The 19,021-nt window shown below is 37.9% G+C and overlaps 1 protein-coding gene across 2 annotated transcripts in view; it reads right to left on the bottom strand.

The window, feature by feature from the left end:
* LOC309632767 (uncharacterized protein) overlaps window positions 1–19,021 on the bottom strand; it is a 1,168,925-nt gene that overhangs the window by 892,710 nt on the left and 257,194 nt on the right. For both annotated transcript variants that reach the window (XR_014247049.1, XM_082400626.1), the window contains one exon: window positions 12,748–12,977. Coding sequence is in view for 1 of the 2 variants with exons in the window: in XM_082400626.1 (XP_082256752.1) it covers window positions 12,972–12,977 (6 nt within the window). In the remaining variant the exon portion in view is untranslated. The remainder of the gene's footprint in view (window positions 1–12,747; window positions 12,978–19,021) is intronic.

Genomic DNA, 19,021 nt, shown 5'->3' with positions numbered 1-19,021 from the left:
CAACAGCAGGATATCTTAACTACTTCTATATTCATCTAACATGTATCTACTGAAAGCCCACCTTAGATCAGTCACTGGCAGAGATATTGAATGAGAAAGCCCTGATCACTTTCATCATGTCACTTAGTCTATTAGGGGAAACAGAGATTAAACAATTACAAGAGAAGCCTGTGTTTGTTTTAACACAAGAGCAACTTTTAGTGAGATATAGCTGGCATTCAATAAACTGCACATAATTAAAGTACATCATTTGATAAGTTTTGACATATGTATACATTAATAAAAACATCACCACACCTGAAAGAGTGAATATATCCATAACCCCTTAAGGTTTTCTCGTGTGATACCCCTTTGTAATCTTTCCCTCCCAACCCTCCCCACACGCCTCCTTCCCTGGCAACCACTGATCTGGTCTCTGTCACATAGGTAAGTTTGCATTGTCTAGAGTTTTATATAAATGAGGTCACACAGTATATATTCTTATTTATCTAGCCTCTTTCACTCAGCATAATTATTTTAAGAATCATCCATGTTGTTGTGTGTACATACTGTTTGTTCCTTTTATTGCTGAGTAGTACTCCATTGTATGACTACATCACAATTTGTTCTTCCATTCATCTACGATAGATATTTGGGTTGTGTCCAGTTGTGGCTATTAAAAATAAAGCTTCAGTGAAAAAGCCTGGATTTTCATTATACCTGAGCTGTAAGTGGATGTGAGATGGTTGTACTATGGAATAAGCCTTGCACTCCAGATAAGAGGTTTGAGGGTTTTGTTCTTTAACATTTTCCTTGTTGTTGGCAGTTACAGGAATAAGCTGATCTAAAGACAGAGAGAGGGTTTAATAGATACTTTAGGAAGCCCTTCCAGAAGTCCACATTCAGAGAAAGTATGTACATGCTACACAGGCCTTGTTATCAAGCTTCTGTTACTTGGGGAGAATGAATGTTTGTCCATGTGTATTTACTTCTTTCTTGAGTACAAGGCACCCATTAGCTTTGTCTAGGATGATGTTACCAGAAACCAGGGACTGCGGCTCATACATGGCTACAGCCTCAGCCTCCATTACAGTATCTGTCATATAGGTTCACTCTGTAAATATTAGTGGAAGAAAGGAAGAGGGTGGAAAAGAAGGAGTCAAAGGAAGGAGGGAAAGGGTAAAAAAATAATGGACAAATTGATAAAAGTTGATATATATGAAATGAACATATTCATCTAAATGATTAATTTTGGTTGGAAGCATTGATAAAATGAGACAGATGCTACAAATACTTGCATAACACTGGAAAATTTTAAGGATGATATCTATGCTTTGGAAATAGAAGAAAATCACCATGGGCAAAATGGCCTCTTTGGTGGAATAACACTTTGTTCACACTTCTGTTAGTACTTTTCTCTCTTCACTTTGTAGTAAATGAAATACCTTAATAGAATCTCACTATGCAGTGAGCTTGGAAATGTCAAGTTCTGATGTATCCTCAGTTAGTAGAATCGTGCCTGTTGATATTCGACAGCAGTCCACGTTAAGCTAATTATTACAGATAACCAAGGATTCAATCTTCAATACTCCAGAGGAAGCCACTTAAAAGTCGCTGATCTTCCTCTCCTTCCTCAAAACAAGCAATACCCTGTGACAGAACTTCTCCCTGTACTTCTCGAATTCCCTATATTTGTTCATAATGTTCTCTCTGTCTGGAATGCCCTTCCAAACCTCCATACACATCTGCATTAGAAATCACATCCAACTTTCAAAACCCACTGAAAAGCTACTTCCTTAAGGAATCTCTAATCTGATTGATAAAAGATCTCTTTCTCTATGTACCCACACTACTTTATTTTCTTTCTCCTTCTCTGGTGCTTATGTACTATTATTAGTTGTGATTTTTTTTATCTCTTTTATTAGATTGCAATATTCTTAACAGAAAGGATCTGTTTTACTCATCTCTACTTTCTGTAGTGGCTTTCAAAATGACTTGTAAATAGTGGAGGCTTAATAAATACTTGCTGGATGAATAAACAGGTCAGTGAATAAAAGAATGTAAACTTTCTAATATTTACAATACATGAACGGTTAGAAGGAATACACCTCCCAATATATCTCACTCATTGTTTCTACTGTAATGTGAGAAAGCCCCATATTTGCTAAGGGTAAACCCCATTAAAATAAAAATGTCATTTTAATACAAGTCTGTAAGTCACTAACTCTTTGATTGTAATTAATTTATTCACGTAATTAACCAATTCCTTAGGAGGATCCTGAAAGAATAAACATGGGAAGGGATTCAAGGCAGAAGAAGCCTAGTACATCTATAAAGACAAACAATGGGAATCTCCGGCAAAAAATATACATATATATTTTAAGTCCTGCAATTAGACTTTTATGGGACAGCCAGAAAAAGAGTATGAAAGGAAAAAGGTAAAAAGAATAATGCTAAAAGTAGCACAGCCAAGGTTATAATTATGTCTAGGTTTAGCCTGACATAAGCAAAAATCTGGACTCAATTTTATAATCTTGCATATTTGGTGCAGAGCGGTAAATATGTCCCTATCTTCCTATTTTGAAACAGGGATACAAATTTCTGCTTTTGAATATGATGAAGTAATTTTCCACAGACAAATGCTCCAATGAGGACAACTAGAAAAGGCAGGTAAAGAACAAGAATTATGGTATTAAGCCACGAAATGTGAAAACAAGAAAGAATAGGGGAAATAACATTTCTAAGGCCAAAATTTCTGAGATTGGAAAGGTAAATTCTAAGGATTTAAACCTTCAGAGGTGAGCTGAATATGTGAAGCTGCTTTTTTCTTGGGACCATTTACCAATTCTAGGCATGATCTAGGGGTTTGGAATTCAGATTTTGCCCTGCCCACGGCCACTGCAGAAGGACCAAGAAACCAGTAGAGATTTGGTGACTGCATAGGTCTAGAGTGGCAAAATTGGAGACTTCAGGTGTCTCAAACACACTTCCAGTCTCCCCCTTAAGACATTTGTCAAATTATGAAACTACACATAACTTGAGACTAAAGAGCTAAGCTGAAAATCCCTGAGAAGGAAAACAGAAATTTCTGTTTCAACATAGCTCAGTATCTGATTAGATTAAGGTGATGACTGGCTCCCTCCCTACTCCCCTGCCTAGCGAAAGAAAAGACAAATCATCCCTGGTGAGAAAGAGTATCATCTGGAGCCTCTGCAGATTTTATCTGCAGATTTTAAAGTACCCAATATGCAATAAAAAATTACTGGGCATGTGAAGAGACAGCAACATACAATCAATAACAAAAAGGAAATAAAAACAAACAGCAGAAGCCCACCCACAGATAATCCTGGTAGAGAAGGTAACAGGAAAGGACTTCAGAATGGTTATGATTAATTTGTTCAAGAAATAGTCGAAAAGATAAGTAGAATAAATTAAAGGACAAAGAATTTCAAGGGACTTCCCTGGTGATGCAGTGGTTATGAATCCGCCTGCCAATGCAGGGGACACAGGTTCAAGTCCTGGTCAGGGAATAGCCCACATGCCGCAGAATATGCCTGTGCGTCACAACTACTGAGGCTGCGAGCCACAACTACTGAAGCCCATGCGCCTAGAGCCCATGCTCCGCAACAAGAGAAGCCACCGCTTGCCGCAACTAGAGAAAGCCCCCATTCAGCAACGAAGACCCAACACAGCCATAAATAAATAAATAAATAAATAAATTTATTTATTTAAAAAAAAAAAAAAGAATTTCAAAAGAGAAGTAATTTTTTAAAATACTCAAATGGACACTCCAGAACTGAAAAATACAATAACTGAAATTAAGAATTCAACAAATGTGTCTAATAGCATACTGAGAGAAACAGAAGACAAGAAGTATGAACTGAAAGGTTAATAGAAAATGTGTAAGTGAAGCTTAGACAGAAAAGAAAGAAAAATTCAGAAAATATAAATGATATCACTGGAATCCTAGAAGGAGAGGAGTGAGAGAACATAGGAATAAAGTGATATATGAACAAATAATGGCCCAGATTTTTCCAAAATTGATAAAAAGACTCCAACCCACAGATTCAAGAAATTCAGTAGAGCTTAAGCAGAATTTTTTAAAATGCCATCTAGGCACATCACAGTCAAACTACTAAAACCCAAAACAAACAGAAAATCTTTAAGACAGCCAGAACTTTGTTACCTTGAAAGGAGCAAAACTAAGTCTGGCAACTTACTTCTCAAAGGAAATGGTATAATACAAAAGACAGCAAAATCAACATCTCTACAATGCAAAATAGGAAATTACTGCCAATATAGAATTTTATGCCTAGCAAAATAACTTTTCAAAGTTTATAATGAAACAAATACATTATCAAAGAAAAAAGAAACAGAGAATTCATCACTGGTAGATCTGACATACAAGAAGTACTAAAAGGAATTTTTCAGCTAGAAGAAAAATGATCCCAAACGGAAACATGGAAATGAAAGGAATTAAGAGAATGAAAACTTTAAATATGTATATAAATATAAATTAATATTCAACATATAATAGTACCAATGTTTACATTTAAAAGGTAGGTTGAATTAAAATACATTTAAAAAGTAGAAGGATAAATGGAGCTAGAGGGTGGTAAGTTTCCAGTACTATCAGGGCATTGAGAAGAAATAATATGCATTGAACCATAACAAGTCATAAATACTTTCAGTAATCTCTAGGGTAACCACTTAAAAACGATACTGGTAATTACATTAAACAAAAAAGATCATATACTTAAAATAAAACTAAGATTGTCATATTGGATTTAAAAAACAGTCTCCATAATAGAGACACACTTAAATATTAGTACACAGAAAGGCTGAGAGTAAAAGTATAGAAAAAAATGGGCCATGGAAATATTAACCAAAATAAAGCTAATATAACACCACCAATGTTAGACAAAGTATATCTGAAGGCAAGAAACATTGCTGGAGATTTTTAAAGTATTTTTTAAAAAGGATAAGTGGGTCAATCACAAGAAAAATAGCATAGTCCTAAATACGCATGCACCCAATAACAGAGTTGTAAATATATTTTTTAAGTTGTCAAACTATAAAGAATAAACAAATAAATAAATCCACATCATATTAGCAGATCTTAAAACATTTCTCTCGGGCTTCCCTGGTGGCGCGGTGGTTGAAAGTCTGCCTGCCAATGCAGGGGACACGGGTTCGAGCCCTGGTCTGGGAAGATCCCACATGCCGCGGAGCAACTAGGCCCGTGAGCCACAGCTGCTGAACCTGCGCGTCTGGAGCCTGTGCTCCGCAACAGGAGAGGCCACGATAGTGAGAGGCCCGCGCACCGCGATGAGGAGTGGCCCCCGCTTGCTGCAACTAGAGAATGCCCTTGCACAGAAACGAAGACCCAACACAGCCAAAAATAAATTAATTAATAAATTTTAAAAAAATGTTAATCTCATTATACACTCAAAAATCTTCCCTCAAAGCAAAGCTGTTTAGTAATACTAAATGTTTATTGCAGTACGCACTCTAAAAAAAAAAACAAAAAAACAAAAAAAAAAACATTTCTCTCAACAGGTGTTAAGAGAAGTAAACAAAACATGCAAAAGACAGGTGAACAGATAAATTGGGTATAACTATTCCATGGAGTACTACTCAGCAATAAAAAAATTATCGATATACAAAACAATCTGAATGAACAGCAGAATTATTATTATACTGACTGAAAGAAGAAAATATCACACCTAAAGAAAGTACAAAAAAGAAGATTAAGGGCAAAAATAAATGAACAGGAAATATCAGTACAATAATCAACAAAATCAAAAGGTAATATTTTAAAGATTTTTTAAGAATTGATAAACCTTTAACAAGATTGATTGAAAAGAGAAAAAAATCAAACTTCTTTTCTGATTGCAAATAAGGGAAAACAAATAAACAAAATCCGAAAAAATAAAATTCCATGAAAGTCAAGCCTCAGTATTACACGAATACATGCGAGTTTCATATTTTTAATTAAATTTATCTCTAATGCAGTGAACTTTACGTTTACATTATAGTTTTCTTAAAACGTATGGCAGCAATTCTCTTTTCAGATGCCTCTTTATGTCTTTGGATTTTTTCTCAATTGAGCCATTTAAAAATATGTATGAATGCCTAAAATTAAATAATTTCTAAATATGGCTATATGATGTATGTAATATATAGATAAGAACTCTTTATTATGAAATTTATAGTTATTTAAATTATGTTAATTTAATATTATCATCCAATAATTTTTCTTTTAAAACTTTGACAACATTATCATAGAACAACAATAACAAGAAAGGCAAGGTGTGTGATTAATGTTATGTAGAAGCCTTGCTCAAGATAATAAATACATTGCCCTGAATTTTTGGAAAAAATTAAAAATAAAAAGTTACTTAGGGATCAGCTGATTTTTATGGCTTTAATTGTCATACTACCATAGACTAGATAGTATTCTCTTGAAGTCATATCTACATATACCTCACATCAAAAAGTTCTTAAAACCTACATTTTCTTTGGACTTGTCCATAGTTAAGATTTTCATTTTAAGAGAATGTCCAATTAGACATGCAAACTCTGATAGATATGGGAGCAGAGAAACAGAGGCTAGGCTACACAAGAGAGGCCAGAACAGCTCCAATAAATGACCATTCAATGAAGACTGAAAGTTTTCTGTTTACTGCAACAATTTTAAGTAAATCCTTAGTCTCTCAGGTCAGTGGTTTGAAGACGATAGAAAGAAAATTTAAGTCAAATTCTCACTGAGAAAATATTTTACATACAGGGCTTATATGATATTAAAGCACGCTCAGTGCACTGAAACCCATTTTATATAAGCACGGATGCAAGAAGGGAAGCAATTCCAGAGGAAAACACAATAACAACCACAAACATGGCATTAAATTCTACCACTGGTTTATATGACAGAAATTCATACCAGCTGCTGTTACCTGACTGGTTTTTCATATTCACTATCCAGTGATGACATTCACATCATTGTGTATGTGTGTGTGTGTGTGTGTGTGTGTGTGTGTATATATATATATATATATATATATATATATATATATATATATATATTTGTAATTATTTTGATGAAAATTTTTGCATGACTTTCATGATCCTTTACTTACCTCCCTTTTTCTCTCCAAAATTATACAAATCAATGTTAATTTTAATGGCACAAAGTTCACTATTTTAGACGGTGCTTTTATCAGTGATAATGTGACCTTCTGAGGGATGTGTGGTGGAAAAGGGCAGAAAACCCTCATGAAAACAGCTCCTTAGAATTTTAATTAGTAAATGCATTTCTATTTTTATAATATTATCCTCACATATTTTAGTTAAAACCTATTACTACTTAAAAATAGTTCACAGCTCTGTTTTTCTTTCTTTCATTGAACTCCTTATGAAAATAATGACCTCTATATTTATAGAATTTTTCAGTTAGGAAATTCAAACTATTTAACAACTATTATTCATGATTATGGCAGAGCAATAAAAATTTGATTATTTAACTTGTAGACTCACAGAATCACAAGATAATCTTGTCAATCACTCAATTTAGGATTTAAAACCTTCCATAGAATCCTTTTCAAGTGCTGAAATGGTTTTGATAAAAGAACCCTAAATAGTGGAATTGGCACTAGAAAGGTAGTACATCATAATATACTAATAACGCATTTTCCTATCATAATCTTTTTTATGGTTTTCACACATATGCCTTTCTTATTGGCTACCCTTGATACAAAATGAATCTATTCCATCTTTCTCATTATAGCCCTTAAAATATTTAAGCATCATTATCATTGTCCCCTGGTTGTCTCCCCATTATCAGGTTTCCCCCATAATTACTCATCTGACATAGCTTGAGTTTTCTCTCCGTTCTGCTCAACCATCTCCATTGGTCTCCATCTTTCATAAACTGCATTTTCCACTATATGACCCAATACTCCCAGCCGTATTAACAAGTTCTAAGTAGAGCAGGACTCATGGCCCTTCCTCTGGGTTCCAGGGCAGCAGGAGAATGTTCATGTTCCTGGAGTTGTAATCACATCCTTGACTGACATTGAATTGAGTTTGGGGAAATCCCCTAACATTCTAAATTTATTGCCGTGAAGTCCATCTCCTCTCTGTAATTACATCACTATGTTTTTAAATATAAGTACAGGATTCTAGATTTACCCCAGTTATTTATTTAATACGGATATACTTATTACTCAAGAACACCCAACTCATGAGAGGAAAAATTTGAAAACTGTCACATTCATTCTACATTACATATGATGATCACACCATCCTCTTTTTCATAGACAAAATAAAGTGGAAAAAGAGTAGAAAACATCTAACTACTGAATATAGATCTTCCACTACAGGAAAAAATGGAGGGAGGGAATGTGTTATTCATATTCTTTCTCTTCTTCCTTAATTTGCCAAACAAATAACAATTCTCTGCTTCGTTTTACCTGTATAGACACAGCTTGAACAAGAATTCTCATTTAAGAGAATGAAATTGTCAGTAGAATTGTTTCTTGATCAACCGCCATTCATTCGGTCGTTGTAGAGCAATGGACCAGGCACTGTATTACATCTTGCTTTGCTTTAGCTGAAAGCACACAACCCAAGTTTTCCATCATTTATATTGAGTGCAGTAATTGCTTTTTCTTTTTATTCTTTTTTGTCACATCTCATTTTTCAACTTTACTAATAAAATATGAAGAAAGCCATAGAATGCTACAAATGTGATCTTTTAGTTATACCATTTTATTAATAGCACTTAACTTTGGCTGTTAAACTATTAACATATAATTAAAAAGCTGCAATATTGCATTAGCAGAGTAAATGCATTCCAGTGAATAATAATAAACCATTCACAATTTACTAAGAGCTCAATTTAGCCCAAATTATATTGTTAACAATATGCCTGGTTTACTCACATGAAATTTAAAAAACCGTTCTCGAGAATTAACATAAAACACCTTATGCTGTTTATGTACACTATAATTCATAGATGGAATAGGCAATAGAAATTGCCAAAATTAACATTTAAGCCAGTCTCTTCAGAACAGCTATCAGCGTATCAGCCTTATAAAATGTATGCTCATCTCTCTTCTTTTACCTGTATGTCTCCATTTGTACTTGGGTTGTATTTACAGTGATGAAGTAAAATCTGTCATGTTGACCCTAAGTATATATGGTGTTTCACAGGCTCAATGGTGCATCCATAAAATTAACAGAGTTTTATTGTATTATTATCAATAATTGTCTTCAAGTGGGAAAGAGCTCTAACAAACCTTCTGTTCTTTACAGAAATCTCTCTACAGCATCCCCAGATAATAATCATAAGAAATAACTAACATTATCTGTGTTGTTACTATATATCACTTTACATCTATGAACATCCATAAGGATTTATGAGGTAGGTACTGAGAGTCAGAGAGTAACTTCCCCACAATCTCCCAGCTAGTGTCAGACAGAGCCAGGAAGAGCATCCAGACTCTCTAGTGGCAGATTTCCTGTGCTTATCCTTTATACTTGACAGCCTTTCAGTCTCTGAGGTTAGGCACAGCCTTTCAGTAACTGCTTAAGCAATTCTGAAGAAGGAACCCTCATTTTCCCTCTAGGCCACCTATAGTATTTTGGACATGTCCAGTTTAAGAAGTCCTTCCTTATATTGAATCTGTATAACTGATACTTATACCTCTTTGTCCTGGCTCAATTCCTTGGAGGAGCACAGAATACATAAGCGAAATGCCTCTTTCCATGACAGATACTGAAGTATATGAAAAAGGCAATCATATTTCCTTTAAACCTCCTTTTTATCTAAACAAAATACTTCCTAGTTCCTTCAACTATTTTTCACATGACATAGTCTGTAGAAAATATTCCGATTGCTCTCCCCTCACTACCATTGTTTGTCAACAACCATTTAAGTGGAGGCATCAGTTATGAGCTGACCTTGAGAGATTTTCCTGTGACTCTACCCTTCCTTGTCCTGAACAGTAGACCAGAGGACTTAGCACTTCTGATTGAATGTTGACTCTTCTGACTTTTCGAAAGCAAACCAGCAGGTCCATGACATGCATACTATAATGAGGATATGATACGTATTTTATAGGCTGCTTCAATTAAATGAGATCATGAAGATACAATGTGTGGCTCAAATTACAGCACATGCACTTTAGTAGTAAGTTACTTCCCTAATGAGTCAGCCTAGCTAGCTGCTTGGTCTTCCTACATCAGTGATTGTCATTTTAGATCTGGGAACCCAGGAAGTTCAGGCCAACTCCTTCATGGATGGCAATAGTCAACTGTAGTATGGAACATACCAGGCCCCAAGGCATTTTACTGTCTCATCTTGACCTTGAAATCAAGAAAGTTCTCTAGATTATGGAATCACTGTTCTCCAGCTCATGCTTGAATAATTTATTGTTTTATGTTTATATAAATGAGAAACTATATATTTAGCTTTAGCAAATTGTATCTTTCAGTATAGTTTAGCTGTAACCTCTGAATCCTTGCTTGGTTATCCAGGAATTAGCTTTCCCTCTCAGAGCAGTGTTATCCTCAGATTTCATAAGCATGCAACCATTATCATTTTCAGGGCTTGATAGAAAGGGAAGAAGTGGGACCAATCTAACGGTACTGGCTATGCCCCTAAAGCAGCAGCTGGGCCCAGGAAAGTCACTCCAGCGAGGAACAGCTTCATAAGGGAAATGAGAAAGAGCAACAGTGCCGGTACAGGATTTCGAGATCTATAGGAGATCCAACACCCTATTAGGCCACTATAGAGTCTATCACCCTAGCCTATTTTGTGTCTTTGGCATCTGTAAAGAAATCAGATTTCAAAAATCAGTAACCCCAGAAGAATATACAAGTCTCATCAAGATGATGTTACTGGGGCTTCCCTGGTGGTGCAGTGGTTGAGAATCTGCCTGCCAATGCAGGGGACACGGGTTCGAGCCCTGATCTGGGAGGATCCCACATGCCGCAGAGCGACTAGGCCCGTGAGCCACAACTACTGAGCCTGCGCGTCTGGAGCCTGTGCTCCGCAACAAGAGAGGCCGCGATAATGAGAGGCCCATGCCCCGCGATGAAGAGCGGCCCCCACTTGCCACAACTAGAGAAAGCCCTCGCACAGAAACGAAGACCCAACACAGCCATAAATAAATAAATAAATAAACCCAAAGTTTAAAAAAAAAAAAAAAAAAGATGACCTTACTGAAAGGTTAATTATGCTCCCAAATAATGGATCTAATAATGGCCCCAGTTATTAAATGTTTATTATGGTCCAGTCCCTTTTATGTGAGTGACTTCTTTTAATCCTCCCAAAAATCCTCTAAGGCAGATATTATTACTACGGCTATTTTACAGAAGAGGAAACTAAGCTACTTGCCCAGGACCCCATAGATGGAAAGAGCGTTCTCAGGACCCATAACCAACAATCTGTCTCCAGAGTCTATACTCTAGGACATCCACCAGACTGTTGGTCCATCTTTTAATACAGGAGGCAATTTCTAGCCTCCATATTTTTCTAACAACAATTACAACCACAGTTTTATTCTGATTTATTTTTGCCACCTAACATTTCTAGAGCATTTTCTTCAACTCTGTGACCTGGGAAACCCATTACCATCTTGAGTCTCTGAATATTTCTTCTTTCTCAAGTTTCATACCTTACATTTTTCTTTATTGAATCCAACCTTGTTCATTCATCAGTGGGCTAAGTATGTATCATGTTCTCAGCATTGTGCTAAAAGGTTGGGTAGAATTTCTAAATAGGAAAGCTGTTTTGATTTGTTAACAAAGATCCTAATTATACATTCAATGGGGAGGATAACATATCTAAACAAAGTTGTCTTCAACGAATTATGAAATTATACATCTGGTCTCTACGTAAAAGAGAAGAGCCTGACTCAAAAATATATACACATATTCGTATGTTTAAAGTCACTCTTTCTGCATATAGAAATAAAATAGATCAAGAAAACCTCAGGTTTCCTGCGAGGAAACTATCCTGTAATTGTCTTTGAAACACTCTCTTATAATTTAAAGAGCATTGCAAAGTTTCACAAAGGGAAAGAGCAAATCTAAATAAGTGAATTCTGCAATACTTTTGTAGATTTGGTGGCACAGCTCCATCCCAATCCCCTCAAACATCAAACAAATAAATAAAAACAAGATTATATAGGAAACTTTGCCTAGCAAACACTTTCAGAAAGAATTGTCTCACCCAGACCACCCACCCTTGTCACTAGTCATGGCTGGTTCCACTATACTTCAGGGACTTTACTGTTGAATCAAATATTCCCTAATCACCCAAACTTCTATCGTTCAGCCTCAAATGCATGAGGTTACTGGCAGCCAGAGAATCATCCAGAGCCTCACATTGCTGCCTAATGCTCCCCAGGCTCTTGTGATGCAGCTGCAAGAGAGAGAGCCGAACGCCAACCCCAGAGCCCAGATTGCCTTGCCTGCACTCTGCCAGCATCAGAGCAGCCCTGGCTCCCCATGGGTGCTCCTGGAGAAATTCCCCAGAAATGGAAAAAAAAAAACACAACAACTGCTATCCCTGCCCATTTTTCGTAGGGATGCATTAATTTCAAGGTTTACAGAGATGTATGCATAGAGAGAAGGGGAGGTCAAAAGGCAAGAAAGGGAGTTGGCATCAGCCAACTTTTAGCTTCTTCCCCTAATGGTTGTAGCAGAGCAATGAACCGTACCTCTCCATGACCAACTGTGTAAAGCACAGTTTGAACTTACCCTCTTTCTAGGCTGAAGGGGTGGTGTCCCTGCTCAGTGTTGAGGTGGTTCCATCAGAGTTTGAGTTTGTTTGGGGTCCTCTGTTCCGTCCTCTACCCCTGAGTTAGCTGGAGGTCCAGCTCAGATTCTGAAGACATTGAAGTGTCCTTCTTGAAGTGTAAACATAATTTCTTGTCAACCCACCACCAGTTTTCCAGTGCGTAGGACTGAGTTGTGGCTGGTTTCTACATCTGCTCAGAAAAAAAGAAAAAAAAGAGGTGAGCAACCACTGCCCCACTTCATCAGTGAAATTTTTGTTCATCATATTTTAGCTAAGATGACTTTCTACATGGAAGAGCAATCAAATAATCACAAATGTTTATATGAGTATCTACTGAGTGCCAGACATATAACTAAATACTTTCCATTCATTGCCTTGGTCAATCCTACAACCACCCAGTGAGGTAAGTGCTACCATGAGTCTCACATTTCCCATAAAGAAACTGAGACTCAGAGATGATAAGGATTTCTTTAAGGTCACACAGTAATTAAGTGAACAGACCAGAATTTGAGCTAGACCTCAGTAATGGCAGAGCAATATAACTTGAAATAAAAATGCCCTCAGTTTCCTACTTAATGGGGTAAATGCTTAGGTAATTTAAATACAAATTGAATAGGCTTTCAAATGAAAACTTTTAACATATTTTTGACTTATACATAGCATAGAAAGAAACTACATGGGGTACAAAAAGGATTTGTAGGACTACATTTTAGGAAGTATTTTTCCTTTGGCAATTTCTCAAACCTAACTTGCTCCAATGATATATTACACCCTGTTTATTATCTACAAAGAGCATAAATAGTTAGAGAAATGTTTTTGACCCCTACCAAAAGCAAATATGACCTCATTTCCAAACCAGAAACCTTCGTCTGGACTTTGAATACTGATTTGGAAACAAGTTTTTAAAAGAATTAGCTCAAAGCAGCAGGTTTGTAGCTCATATGACATGAGATGATCAATGACCACATTAGCTGCTAATCTAAGGCATAAAACATGCATGAGCATTAGCATGGAAATCTAACACGTTCCCACGTTCCCACCCCAGGTGGCACTGGATTTCTAATCTGTTGTTCCATCTAATAGGAATAAACTTAAATGGTTTATTTAGAGCTTCATTTACAAAGTTAATAATTAGGGTGATTTACTCAAAAGGCAGGGGAGGGGGAGGAGGAAGGAAGACATCTGAGTGGGGGGTGAAATGGGAAAAAGGAAAAAAAAAGTAATCCTGAAAAAGCGAAACAACATCTTAGGATAATTTCGCCTCAAAAGACATCTCCCACTCTGATGGTAGGGAATCAGGGTTAAAAAAAAGCATGACCTCAAGGAGCTGAGTCTTGGTTGGGGACCAACAAATAAATCCTGTTATTTGTTATAGGATATTAGGCAAGTTGTTTAATCTCTCAGACAAACGTTTCTACATCTCTAAAATGGGAATGATAATACCTGCTTGGCATGGAATAAAAAAGATAACAAAAGCAAAGCGGTGAATACAATACCTGACACGGGGGAAGTACTCAATTTCTATTGATTCCACCCGTGAATGGATTCACTAGAAAGTGCTAAGATACAAACGTGGTCCCCTCCTCCTGCTTCTGCAATGCCAGGGTCCGACCTAGTCACAGATTTTGACATGGCACTTTTACCTGCACCCGGTGCTGGTATAATAATTGGATGAGTTTAATTTGATACTATGCAGAATATTGGGCAAATGAGCTTCAGCTAATTAAAACATACAGCTATCCTGTCTGTCACCCACCTCTCAGGTGACCCATGTCTCTCTATGTATCATTTACGTGATCCAGCTCCAGGCTTACCCTTAACTTTTTAAGGGCCCAGGGCAAGAATCCAAATGGAAACCCATATACCTAAATATTTAAAACTTATAAAAATGTTAACAAAATTTAAATAAAATAGTTTCTATCTTCTTACCTAAGCAAAAGTACCTTAATAATGACCTAGAAGGCTAGATTCAAATTCATAACTCTTGGACCCCGTGGGGTTCGGTGCCAGGACACGGAGCTTGGGAAGAGCCAGCTCTTCCTCCTTTACTCCCCACCCTGGCTCTGTCCTCCACTGGGTGGCAACTTGCATGCATGTGGGCACTCCAATCCTCACATCCAAACTCCGTCTCTGTCCCCACCCTCACAAACAGCCACCCCAAGACCACATTTCAAGCCCACTCGTGGACCCACCAACAGCTTGGTTGTGCCTCCCCCAAGAGAAAACTCCTCGGAAAGAGACCCATGTGGGCCTTGGAAGCAGGCTCAGGACTACTTAGGCTGGAAATTCCAGTGTCCTGAATATCCAAAGATTTGTCCAGAAGTGGGGAAGGCAAGCTCCAGGTGGGCGTGAAGACATCAGGTGGTTCTGAGGACACACGGCACTGTAGAGAAAGAGAGGCGGGGCCAGAGGAGAGCTGAAGAAGAGGAAGCTGAGGCACAGAGCCCTGGGCAAGGGTCCCTTTCCCGTAGCTCAGTAAAACCTGCCTGTTCGGTAGAGTGAATTTATCTCCTCCTCATCCCAGTTGCCATCCTGAAGGGCAGGTGTTAATATCTTCCCTGCAGGGGAGCTGGATACTCCCCTTAAAGTAGCTCCAGAGCAGAGGGTCCTTCTGCAAAGGACAGTGTGGCCATTACTATTAACCCTTGTAATTTCAGTTTCTACCTTAAATCAGTCTTGCTAATTAGCAGGTTCCACCTTCTTAACAATTAGCTAGACTGGTAAATAATCAAGAGACAGGACAAGCTAATTAACCTTCAATTTCCTTCACAGGAATCTATGGAGAACATTTTTCATACATAATGTACTTTAGGGCTTGTGTTTTCACAGAAAGAATTGTTCGAAGGTGTTCTCATGCCCACCCTTATGATACAGAAACGCGGTCTGCCTCACATGTCTAATCATCCTTGGTACCCTTAGTATCACTGAAAGGTTTTCTGGGCCGTGGAGAGAATTTCTGCAAGCTGTATGAAGGCCATAACGCTCACTTTTAGAGGGTTGTAAATAGAGCGTACAAGCTACTAACTGCAGCCTGTTATAGACTCATGTTGCTGCCCTAACAGAAAAGAAAGGGAGCTCACCACACCTGCCCCAACCAGACTAAGGCTCTGCAGAAAGACTGGACATTCAGGGATATGTAGCAGCACCTTTGGTTATGACCACATTACTCCATGAATTGGTCCTTGCCTGGTTTCCCCATTCCCACTCACCCATCACTTCTTACCTGCCTCTCAAGGGCTTTCCACCACCAAGGTTCTCAAATCACATTGTAATCACCTGGAGAGCTTTAAAAATCAGCTCCAGAGATTCTATTTAATTGGTGCAGCCTGGGCAAGGGGAGTTTCAAGAGCTCTCCAGGCGACTCTAATGTGTTTGAGTGTCAGCACTCCACCACGGCAGCCCCAATCTGCTGGCCCTTTCCCGAACATATCCAGGACTCTCACCCTCCTGTGCCCTTTCCTTTTGCTTCAGTGTCCCTCTCCTACCTGGAAAACTTCTCATCCTATGAGACTCAGTCAGAGGAAGCTCTGTCCCGAACACTCAGGTCTCCCCATGTGGAGATCCCAGATCACCTCCCATATCCCTTCAATAGAGCTAACAGGGGCCATGTAATTTATGATCCCAAACAACACACTGTTGAATGTAAAAGAAAACACTACTAATAATTATGCTGGGTAACAGGTGTCAACTGGGACTATCCCAGGCCAACTGGAACATCAGATCCCCCTACTTACAGCCCCTATGATATCAATCAGTAATTGCATATCTGCCTGCCTGTCTCCTACTCTTGCTGTGAAAGCCATTAAAGCAGGGATAGTACTTCCTCATCTCTCTAACCTCAGTACCCAGCACAGATTAGATGTTGAATTGATGCTTCCTTAAGAAGCTCTCTATTTTATAACGATTAAATGCATGGGCTCTGTTACCAAAGAATATGCGTTCAAATTCCAGCTCTGCCACTTATTAGCTGTGTGACTGGACTATTGTGCTTTAATGACTCTGAAATGGAGTTAATAATGGAATGAATGTACTTAACAGGATCGTTTAAAGGTTTAAATGAGTTGATATATGTAAAGCACCCAGAGAATAGTATTTAAACATAGGAAGCACTGTATAAGTGTTTTTTATTATTTGTAAAAAGAACGGATAAACCAACTGAATAAGCTCCAAGTGCCTCTTTTCTATGGAACTCCTCCAAATGATCACGCCCATAGTGAACGTTCATGATAACAGCTATCCTTCACTGATGAATCACCACGTTCCAGGTGCCATTACGTGCTTTGCATACATTATCCCATTTACCCTTCATCACAACCCCTATCAGGAAACTATATTATTACACCAAGTTTACAGATAAGGAAAGTGAGGCCCCAAAATGAAGAGGATATCCACAGTCACTGGATTTTATCTTTCTATAAGAAAAAAGCAACTAAAATCCATTCGCACTGTGAGTTTCCTGTGATTCCTTTGAGAAATAAAAGGGCTTTTCTGAAGTCCCTGTAATCACACAACGTACCCAGTTTTTGAAGAAATGGAGAGTGCAAAGGCAATTGCCCTGTAATATGTACTTTGGAAGGAGCTCTTGTTTGCTGCTTTTTGAAGTGTTTTAACAATTCACGAACTAACATTATCAAGAAGATAATATGTACAAAGCAGTATTGGGGGTACTCTGAGGACACCCAAAATTAAAAATCTTCCTCTAACCTCCAAGGAGTTCAACATCTAGTTGAGAACATAGAGAAAACATTCAATAACACTACAGGATTTAAATAGCAGTAATACAAGGGAGATTCCCAGAGCAACGTGATTAATTTCCCAGGAAGTGGTAGTTTGCACCTGCCATAGGAGGTCAGGAAAGTAAGGACTTCTGAAGAAAAGAGACTGAGAGTTGTATCTTTAAACATCGCTTCAACAAACTTTCACCGACACCCATCACCTGTCACTCTGCAGCACACTGGAACTGTGGAGATTAACAAGAGTGGTGCGCTCAAGGAGCTAAAAGCCCAGAAAGGGAATCAGACATGTGGACAGATAAGTCAAGTGGCATGAGAATAGTTATGGCAGAGAAGCTATTCTCTGTCTGATTTACTGTGGAGCCCAGAGAAGGGCATTCACCCAACCTAGTCTGGGCCAAGTTGGCAGGAGCAAGATGGTGGAAGGCGTTCCAGAAAAGAGATTGCCCAAACTGGTTCTTAAAGAATAAAAAAGAGTTACCAAGGGGGGAAAAAAAAAAAAGGAAGAAAAGGCTCCAAGAGCAGGGCAAATGCATGGGAAAGGGGTGGGGGAGTACGTGTTAAATAAAAAGATATAAAGACAGAGAAACTGAAACAAAAAACAATCAAAATTTTAGGAGATGAGAGTTGGGAAAGCTGGGATCATATTAGGGAGACAAAAGGACATATTTAGATAGAAGGCTGGAAAGGGAAATGATCATTTTTTGGCATTTATATTGTTCAACAGAATTCCAGATAATAAAGGTATTGTATATTTATCAATGAGCTTCTTGAAGAAAGGCATACAGCATGCTGTACACTACTTGAATGTGCCTGGAAACGAAAAAACTACTCAGAATGTTTGCGCTGTGAAAAATATACGTGCCCTGGCACACACGGGCGTGCACACACGAACCGAAAAACATTTGCCAAAGCACAACCTAATCCTAGTTCATATTCATAAGTGGTCTCAAAATCAACAGTTGTTTTTGTTTGTTAATTTGTTAAAAAGTTGTTAGTGCAGTCTTCCTCCTAGTCTCTGCCTGTGATAGGAGCAAGTTGACGCAGCCCCTGGGGAAATACGAAGGGCCTAAAGGGAAAACAAAACAATACCACTTTTTGACCGGGAACTGAGCTTATAAAGCACACTTGCCAGAAGGGAGATTTGGACAACATTTATTTGTCTAGTTTCATTAAAAAGTACACATAGCCTATTACTAGAGAGGAAAATATACCCCTAAAGAAGTCATAAACTTTGACAGGAAATATCATGAAAATACTGATTATATTGCATATGCATGTATGTATACTGTATATATATGGAAAGATATATAATATATACTTTAACCTTCCCATTATCTATGAACGGGTCAATGAAATAATTGATTATGAGGCAGTGAAGCAGAGTGATTAGTCAGACTGCCTGGCCTTCAGTCTTTGCTCCTCAGCGTACCAGCTGTATGAGCATTTTTCCTATGATCGTAAGCAACTTAACCTCTCCAAGCCTCAGTGACTTCTTCGT

The sequence above is a fragment of the Balaenoptera borealis genome (genome assembly GCF_965194805.1).
Source record: "Balaenoptera borealis genome assembly, chromosome: 8".
In the NCBI taxonomy this organism is placed as follows: domain Eukaryota; kingdom Metazoa; phylum Chordata; class Mammalia; order Artiodactyla; family Balaenopteridae; genus Balaenoptera; species Balaenoptera borealis.
This window is presented reverse-complemented; position numbering and strand designations above follow the sequence as displayed.